At 27.6% G+C, this 9,561-nt stretch overlaps 1 protein-coding gene across 4 annotated transcripts in view; it reads right to left on the reverse strand.

Annotated features, from left to right (window-relative positions):
- Positions 1-239: 239 nt before the first annotated feature.
- LOC120768518 (sodium/hydrogen exchanger 9B1) overlaps positions 240-9,561 on the reverse strand; it is a 28,702-nt gene continuing 19,380 nt past the window's right edge. For all 4 annotated transcript variants that reach the window (XM_040095249.1, XM_040095248.1, XM_040095246.1 and 1 more), the window contains 4 exons: positions 7,840-8,012; positions 4,494-5,261; positions 1,063-1,417; positions 240-818 (listed from right to left, as the gene is read on the reverse strand). In XM_040095249.1, the coding sequence (XP_039951183.1) occupies positions 667-818; positions 1,063-1,417; positions 4,494-5,261; positions 7,840-8,012 (1,448 nt within the window). In that variant the 3' untranslated portion in view covers positions 240-666. The remainder of the gene's footprint in view (positions 819-1,062; positions 1,418-4,493; positions 5,262-7,839; positions 8,013-9,561) is intronic.

Raw genomic sequence — 9,561 nt, forward strand, 5'->3', positions numbered from 1 at the left:
GGCCCACTATAGCATATAGTTGCCATACAAACTGAACTATCAAATTCAAGGACATGTATGGAAAACTTTTTTATTTGACAAGATTTCTTCACGAAATTTTGCATGGATTATTGTTCAAGACAGCATTACAATCTTCGAACATAAAAACACATACTAAGCAACAACAACAACATTTTCTTTAGTTAAATTTAATTTTATTCGTTTGAATATTTATTTTTATTAATTAAGTAAATATATAATATTTTATTATCAAGCAATTTATAACTTATAAACGATTGGGCGCAAAAAATAAGCAAACAAACAAACACAAAAACAAAATTATGGGCGGTAGGGGGGGTAGGCATAGTAATATCTGTATAATAGATATTCACAACTACTGCCGATGGCGGCTGCTTAATACTATTTTCAACATATTCGTACATTATTATTTATTCAGCAACGTAATCACATAAACGTAAGTGAAAACCTTTTGCAACAACAACAACAACGCGTACTACAACCAAAAGCAATGTCCAATATTGAAATTTTGCGTTTTTCTTCTGCTACTTCGCCGACCAAAAGCGGAAGAGTTGTTGCTGCACAACTGCATTTTCTCGTGGTTATATATATGCATATGCATATGTGGATGTGTGTGCGTAGGTGTGTGTATGTGTACGAGGTCGTAGGCTAATAACCATAGCCAATATTGTTGATGTGTGCATTCGATTGTGTATTGTCGGCGGTGGTTTTATCTGCCGGCAACTCCGGATCCTCGCGCTCCTCCTCCTCGTCAATAATGCTAATGTCGCGAATGGATGGCCGATGACTGCGGCGCCAACCTGCAAAGAGGAGTGAAGAGAAAAATAACAATTTAATCACTGCTTTAATGCATGTAATTTTTGTTGTTGTGATGTTTTGTTTTTGTTGTGATTTTTGTTTTCGGCGTTTTTGTTGTTTTGATTTTTTTCGTATACCTTTATTTTTTTTTTGTTTTTTTTTCTTGGTTTTTCTTTTTATCTTTTTTTGTTTTTTTTCTTGGTTTTTCTTTTTTTGTTTTTTTTTTTTTTCTGTTTTTTTACTTACCCTCCAGCACTTGCGGCTGTTTGGTGCGTGTCAGCAAGCGCGGCCCGCTGAGTGTAATCAAGATGGCGCCCAATGGCGCTGTCAACACAATACTTAAAACACAAATTGTCTGCACAATATAGGCGTAACGTTTCTCTGCGTCGGTGGCGGTGTCGCCTAAGTTGCGTAAGGCGACCGGTGCGAGTGCCGCTTGCACGGTGGCCTTTGACATCCACGAGAAGGCAACAAAGAATTTCTCTTTCGTGTTGAGTCGATCACCGAAGGCGATGCCAGCGGTGCAGAGTATGCGTATAACTGCCGAGACAACTATGCAGGCTACGCCTAGGTAGACCACGTCGCCGTCCAATTCGTTTATCTGGTGAATGCAGCGAATAAAAAAAATAATTAAAATATTTATAAATGAAAGTGAAAATAAATAAAACAAACTAAAAAATATAGAAAAATGGTAAAGCAATATAAAATTAATATAAAATATTTTATTTCGGAAATATAAAGTTTTGAATTTTTTTATTGTTTCTAATACAAATATAAAAAAATTAATAATAAGATCGGAAGAGCACACGTTTTAATTATCAATAAAATATAAAAATAAAATTTATTAAATATATTTACATTATATACAAATTAATAATATAAATTAATAAAAATATAAAATAATGGAAAATAATAATAAAAATACATAAAAATTACGAAAATGGGAATTTTATTTAAATTATACATATTTTTTCGAAAAAAAAAATTTTAAGTACATTTTAAGTAAAAAAAAAATTTTAAGTAAATTTGAAGCAAATTTTTTTTGAATTTACAATTTTAATTTTCGGGCTCTATTACAAAAAAAAATAAAGACAATAACTAAATTGTTTGCCATTTCAAACGAAATATTTTTTATTATACAGTTTTTTAGAAAATATTAATTAGATTAAAAAAATAAAAATAAAATTGAAAAAATAAAAATAAAAATAAAAACAATAACGAAACTTTATGCCATTCCACTTAAAATATTTTTTTATATAATTTTTTTCTGTAAAAAAACGCTCTATTATTAATAATTAATTAATAAAGAAAATACTAAATTTTTTGTCATTTCAAAATATTTTATTTTATTAAAAAAAAACTAATTTTTTATCTTTTATTTTATAGTTTTTTATAAAAATATACTAAATATTTTTCATTTCGAAAAAAATTTTTTTTTTACTAAAAAAAACTAAATTTTTTGTCATTTCAAAATATTTTATTTTATTAAAAACAAAACTAATTATTTTTCTTTTATTTTACAGTTTTTTATAAAAATAAACACTTAAAAAAATACTTACAAAACTCTTTTCATTTTATAAAAAATAGATTTTTTTATTTTACGGGTTTTTAAAATAAATAAGATATTTTTAGGTTTTTTTTTGAGAAGTTTTATTTTTACCAAAAAGGATTTATGAAATGATTATAAAATATATAAAAATTATGTTTTAAAATCAAAAAAAGCAATACAAACATTTAAACTCGCAAGAAAATTATGTGAAAGTGAAATAGAACATTTAAATAAAATATTTGTTTTATATTATATATTTCTTAATATAATTTCCGTAAATAATAAACATTTTTAAATTTTTTTTAAAATAATTTTCAAGAAAAAAGTAATACGAATAAAAACTCATAATATTTTTATAAAAGTTGAAATATTTTAACAATAATAAAAAAAACAAAATTTTAATAAAAAAATCATTGTTTGTATAAAAAAAAATTAATCATTCAAAATTTATATTTTTATAATTTAGTTGAAATTTTTTAAGAATAATTTTCATGAAAAAATAATACAACCTTGCAAAATAATATTTTTATAATCTAAATTAAGTTTAAATTTTTTCAAAAATAATTTTCATTAAAATTAAATGCCTTAAAGAATTCGTAATATTTTTGTAAATGTAATATGTATATTAAGTTGAAATATTATAAAAATAATTTTTATGAAAAAAATAATTTTCAATAAAAAAAAGCATAATATTTTTATAAAAATGTTAAGTTGAAATATTTTTTAAAAGAATTTTCATAAAAAAATTCATAATATTTCAATAAGAAAATTAGGTTGTAATTCATTCAAAATACATAATCTTTTTATAATTAATTTAAGTTGAAATTTTTTTTAAATAATTTTCATGAAAAAATAATATTAAATAAAAAAATTCATTATATTTTTATGCAAAAAATTCGTAACAACTTTAAAACTGCATATACATAAGTATGTGTCTTATTAAAAATATTTTTATATTTATTATATTTTATTCCTTAAATATTTCTACGATAAAGTCCTACATAGTTGACTGTTAAAATGTAAAGAATGTTTAACCAAAAAAAAAATAAATACAAGTATATTTGCCACAAAATATATTATAAACAATTTCTATAAAATTAGCAAGTAAAATAATTTAATTCAAAAGTAAAAAATATTGATATAAAAAAAAAACATTATTATTATTAAGCTGTAAAAAATAAATATATTATTTTTATTTTTTTAATTATTAGTAATTTTTTTCTTAATTCTTCGTTATTTTTAATTACTTGTTATTTTGAATTATTTGTTAATTTTTTTAATTCTTATTTGTTTTTTTTAATTATTTGTAAATTTTTTTAATTATGTGTTAATTTATTTTAATCTACTTGTTTTTTTTAATTATTTGGTATTATTTTGAATTATTTGTAAATTTTTTTAATTATTTGTTTTTTTTTTAATTATTTGTTATTTTTCTAATTATTTGTTAATTTTTTTAATTATTACACTACTCAACAAATCTAAAAAAATTGCGACTGATGTGCTAAAAGGTTTGTGGGGTGTCCTGATTACTATATTATGTACTGTTTTAAATTTATTTTTTTAAATTATTTATTTTAATAATTTTTTTTTAATTATTATTTTTCAGTTTTTTATTAGTATTATTTATTTACTGTCTTTTAAGTTACTTTTTAATTAATGTTTTATTATAATTATAATTATTTTTAATTTTTTTTGATATTATTTTTAATTAACATTTTTTACTTTTTTGGAGTTTTATTAATTAGTGTTTTTTAGTTATTTTTGTTATCATTATTACTATTTTTAATAAATATTTTTTATTGAATTATATGTTTTGTTATTACTTTTTTAATATACATATTTTAATTATTTCTTTAAACTTTATTTAAATTTTTTCTAGCTGTTTTAATTACTATTATATTTGTTAATTAAATTAAAATCAGTTTGAAATTTAATTTAAATAATATAAATAAAATCTTCAAATATAAAAGAAATATTTTTTAAATAAACCCATTCATGCACTTAAAATAAATAAAGTAATAATTTTTTTTATATAAATTAATATAAAATAATACAATTATTTACAATTAAAAAATAAATAGAATTAAAATAAAACAAACAAAATTAAATCACGTGACATTCCACTCACCTTAATTGTGGCACCGGTGACACTAAATAATATCGGCTCGAATATCATCCAAATAATTTCAAATGCTGTCCCCACCGGATTATCGTCCACCTCCCAGCCTTGCTTGCACCAAAAGAGGTTCGATATGAATGCTGCAAAGACGACAGCCAACGGACCAGCTCCCTCGAATTCCAACCTTTCACTGCCGTAAATCGCGACTAAGCCACCGGCGAACAAAAGTATAGAACGCAACGGCACAACATATTCATCACCCTTCTCGGGAAAGAATCTCGCCATATAACCCCAGATCACACCGAACGCCAAGCCGCCAACGATACAAACCGGCGCCTGTGATATTTGAAAGGCCAGACCACGATCCGAGAACATTACGCTACTTATAATACCGAAGAGTGCCACAGAGAGCGCATCGTCAATACCCGACACGGCAATGATTAATGTGGGTATACCTTTGGCCACGCCATAACCTTTTGAGCGTAGTCGAAGGAGGCATGGCACTACCACGGCCGGTGAGACGGCAGAAACAACCGAACCCAAGAGGAATGACCAAATCCACGGCAAGTCCAGGAGGAAATGTGTTGTGATTGAAATAGCGACGGCTTCTACGAACCATGGAATGAGGCCAAGTTTCAGTATGGTTTTGTAGACCTTACGAAATGCTTCCGGTTCCATTTCGAGTCCAGCTCGAATAAGTATAATGTTGAGTGCAAATTTGCGTAAATGCGCTGTGACTTGTGAGAAATCACCATCCAAGTGAACCCAGCCGACATTCTGGAAGTATAAAATAAATATGACTTCACTGTTATTGTACTCTAATTCTGGTCTTTGTGAGGAAAACTAAATATAGCTCGAACAATCCTGAGTTCAGAGTAAAATATCGAAACTTTCGTAGAGATCTTTTGTCAGGAAGTCGACATCGATGGGATTTGGTTTTTTTAACAGAATATTTTTTTGGAAAATATTGAGATTTTTTAAGGGAGACGGACGCTGTAGAAGATCTGCAGTGAGCTTTTACTCGAATGGATCGAAGCTTAAGAGAAACGTGTCTTCTATCGAGATCTCTCCATCAACTCTAGCTTCAGGCTACCAGACCACTGCACAGTCTTTTCAAAAGGTAGTGGCTAGCATCAAAGTAGTAGTAGACGTACTGTTCCGAAGATAGGTATGCATTCAGAAAGATTGTAGAAGAACAATACAGCGCTGAAGATTTGTCAAGAACTTAGGATCGTATGTAATCAAAGCTATATGAAAGAAGAATGGAAAAGGACTTTTTTCTTGACTTTCCGGCTTTTGTCAAACACACTTTCAGCGAACCCTTACAAAGTTCCTGCGATTGATATCAGCCGCCTTAACAAATCAAGTGGTAAGCTCAAATCGTTTATTGGATCTATAAGGATCTGTTAGCTCATATATGTATATAGGTTTTGGAATTCACAATGGACCAGCGTTCAAAGTTGTCACAATGGAATTCTGCGTTACCTTTGAAACGAGAATCAATCATACGGCATGATCTAACCTAAGAAAGACAAAAGACTTCGAGCCGTTTGATATCAAACGAGGTTCCAGACAAGATGATTTCCTATCGTTCTACTTCTTCAATCATCTCCTGGAGACAATAATTCGAGTTGAAGAGCTAAATAGAGAAGGTACCATCTTCTATAAGAGTGTAATGCTGCTGGAGAACGCCGATGATATTGACCTCAACAACCGCGCCGTTAGTTCTGCTTCCTTCAGATTGGTTAAGGAAACGATGCGTATGGGTCTGGTTGTGAATGAGGGCGAGGGCATTCTTCGCGACTTGGCTCCCACGTCACTGTTGACAGTCATAACTTCGGAGGCGTAGATAATTTCGTCTATCTTGGCACCAGCATTAAAAACAACAATGGCAGCTTCGAAATCCAACGCAGAGTAACTCTTGCCAACAGATGCTACTTCGGACTGAGTAGGCAATTCAAAAGTAAAGTTCTCTCTCGACGAACAAAGACCAAACTCTACAAGTCACTCATCATCCCTATCCTGCAGAGGCATGGACGATGACAAAATCTGATGAGTCGACGTTACGAGTTTCCGAGAGAAAGTTTCTGCGGAAGATTTATGGTCTTTTGCACATTGGCAACGGCATATACCGCAGTCGATGGAACGATGAGCCGAACGAGATATGCGACGACATTAACATAGTTCAGAGAATTAAAAGTCAGCGGCTATGCTGGCTAGGTCATGTCGTCCGAATGGACGAAACACTCTAGCTCTGAAAGTATTCGACGCAGTACCCTCCGGAAGAAGCAGAAAAAGTGGAAGACCTCCACTCCGTTGAAAAGACCAGGTGGAAGGACCTGCCTACACATGGAATCTCCAATTGGCGCCAAACAGCGAAAAGGAAGACCGACTGGCGCGCTGTTGTAAACTCGGCTATAACCGCGAAAGTGGTGTCTACGTCAACAAAGAAGAAGAAATTTAACATATACACATTTTGCCGATTTCCGTACATAAACTACTGAGAGTGGCATTTTAGGTTATGTTTAACGTTTTTTAGTGGAAATTGAAGTGAACTAAATTAAAAGTAGAATTGTGGACGTTCGGGCGCGCATACATTTAGGCCACCCTATATTTTTCCAACCTTTAAATGATTTTGCATTATTTCACCACTTTGTAGGTTAGAACCGAAAAAATGTTATTACAGCAGAGTCACGTCTGCTGTTATCTTCTTAATTGGCCTTAGATGTCTAAAATGTAATTAATTCTTCCGTCTAGAACTTAGTAAACGTTCTAAGTTATATTTTTTATTTACACGACGGCAGAATTAACGATGATAACCGATTCGGCCTTGACACTCAACAGGCAAATTATTGTAGGGCTTTTTATTGTTATTGTTGGTTCGTTTTCAGACTCTGATAAAGCCTACCCAATGACGAAAAACGAAACATTCTAATTATTCAAATAAATTCCCAGAATATATTGTATAGACACAGGCAGACATGCTTACAAGCACCTACACACACATACATACATACGTATAAACATGCATGCTTGTATTGTAATTACCATATCATTCGTGATTGTTTGGGCTAGCAAAACGGAGATAAAAAGTCGAGAAAAAACATACTTGAAATACAAATTAGTTTGAGTAGTTGTTATGGAGTGCTGCGCCGTTGCTTGCGCTTGCGCCTGCGCCGCTTTTCAAATTTGATTGTTTACGCGAATGTACGTATGTAAATACACATTGTAATTGTCAATCGTAAGATTTTATTTTCATTCGTACATATATATATGTATGTCTATATACGTACATATACATATTTGTATGTATGTATATAGACAATGCATATGAAGTCATACAAGCTTTACTCACCTGAAAGAGTATGCCTACGAGCAGCATACCAATGAGCCGCGGCAATGTCGTCAACGATATTAGCCAACCGCCGAAATTAGCCGCCACCGCCAGCACAACCAAATTGAAGAGTTGACCTCCTGGCGCAGCTGAATCGCCGATGATTACATAAGCCGTGAACCAAATGAGTATACCTGCACGTATAAAATATATATTTATTTATTTAAAAAAAATATTTTTTTTTTGTTTTGTATTATACAACTATAATTTTTTTTTTAAATTTGTTTTAGAAAAAAAAAAATTATAAGCAATTTAGAAAAAAAAAATTTTAACTGTTTTATTTAAAAAAAATTGTATTTTAGGACGTATAAAAAACAAATTTATTTATGTTTAAAAAATTTTTTTTTTTTTTGCATTATGCATATGTACATACATACATATGTGTGTACTTACATGCATACATGTTTTTTTTTGTGTTTGTTTTAGAAAAAAAATTTTTTAGAAACAATTTAGAAAAAAAATTTGTAAATTGTTTAATTAAAAAAAATTTTTATTTTAGGAAGAATGTTCTGTTTTTAGAAAAAAAAGGTATAAAAAAATTGTTTTTTCTTTGGAAAATTTTGTGTTAAAAAAAACGTTTTTTAAAGGAACATTATATTTTTTTTCATACAAATTTCTTTTTATAATAACATATTTTATAGAAAAAAGGGAAAGTTTCTTTCTTTAGATTGTTTTATTCAGAAAAAAATAGTTTTTTAGAAAAAAGTTTTGTTTTTAGAAAAAAAATCGTTTTTTTTTAATTTGTTTTAAAAACCTGTTTTTTGACTTATTTTTTCATACAAATTTCTTTTTATAATAACATTTTTTAGAAAAAATGGGAAAGTTTCTTTCTTTAAATTGTTTTATTTAGAAAAGAAATTGTTTTTTAGAAAAAAAATCGTTTTAAAAATTAAAAAAAAAATTGTTTTAAAAAATTGTTTTTTTTTAACTTATTGTTTTCATACAAATTTTTTTTATAATAACATTTTTTAGAAAAAATGGGAAAAATTCTTTCTTTAAATTGTTTTATTCAGAAAAAAATAGGTTTTCAGAAAAAAATTTTGTTCTTAGAAAAAAAATCTTTTTTTAATTTGTTTTAAAAAATTGTTTTTTTTTAACTTATTTTTTCATACAAATTTCTTTTTATAATAACATTTTTTTAGAAAAAATGAGAAAGTTTTTTTCTTTAAATTGTTTTATTAAGAAAAGAAATTGTTTTTTAGAAAAAAATTGTTTTTTTTAAATTTGTTTTAAAAAATTGTTTTTTTTTTAACTTATTTTTTTCATAAAAATTTTTTTTAATAACATTTTTTAGAAAAAAATGGGAAAAATTCTTTCTTTAAATTGTTTTATTCAGAAAAAAATAGTTTTTCAGAAAATAATTTTGTTTGTAGAAAAAAATTGTTAAAAAAACGTTTTTTGTTTTTTGAAAAATTTGTTAAAAAATCGTTTTTTAAAGAAAAATTATACCTTTCTTTTTAAACATAATTTTTGATTATTATGACATTATATTAGTTATATTTTTTAGAAAAAAGCTTTAATTTTGGTTTAAAAAAATGTCTTCTTACAATTTTTTTTAAAGCAAATTTTTTAATTATTACCATGACACTGCGATAATTATTTTATTTTAGAAATATATATTACTTTTTATACATAATTTTTTAATGTTTTTATGATATTATAATAATTATGTTTTTGAATTTG

Source organism: Bactrocera tryoni, chromosome 2, assembly GCF_016617805.1.
Source record: "Bactrocera tryoni isolate S06 chromosome 2, CSIRO_BtryS06_freeze2, whole genome shotgun sequence".
Taxonomy (NCBI): Eukaryota; Metazoa; Arthropoda; class Insecta; order Diptera; family Tephritidae; genus Bactrocera; species Bactrocera tryoni.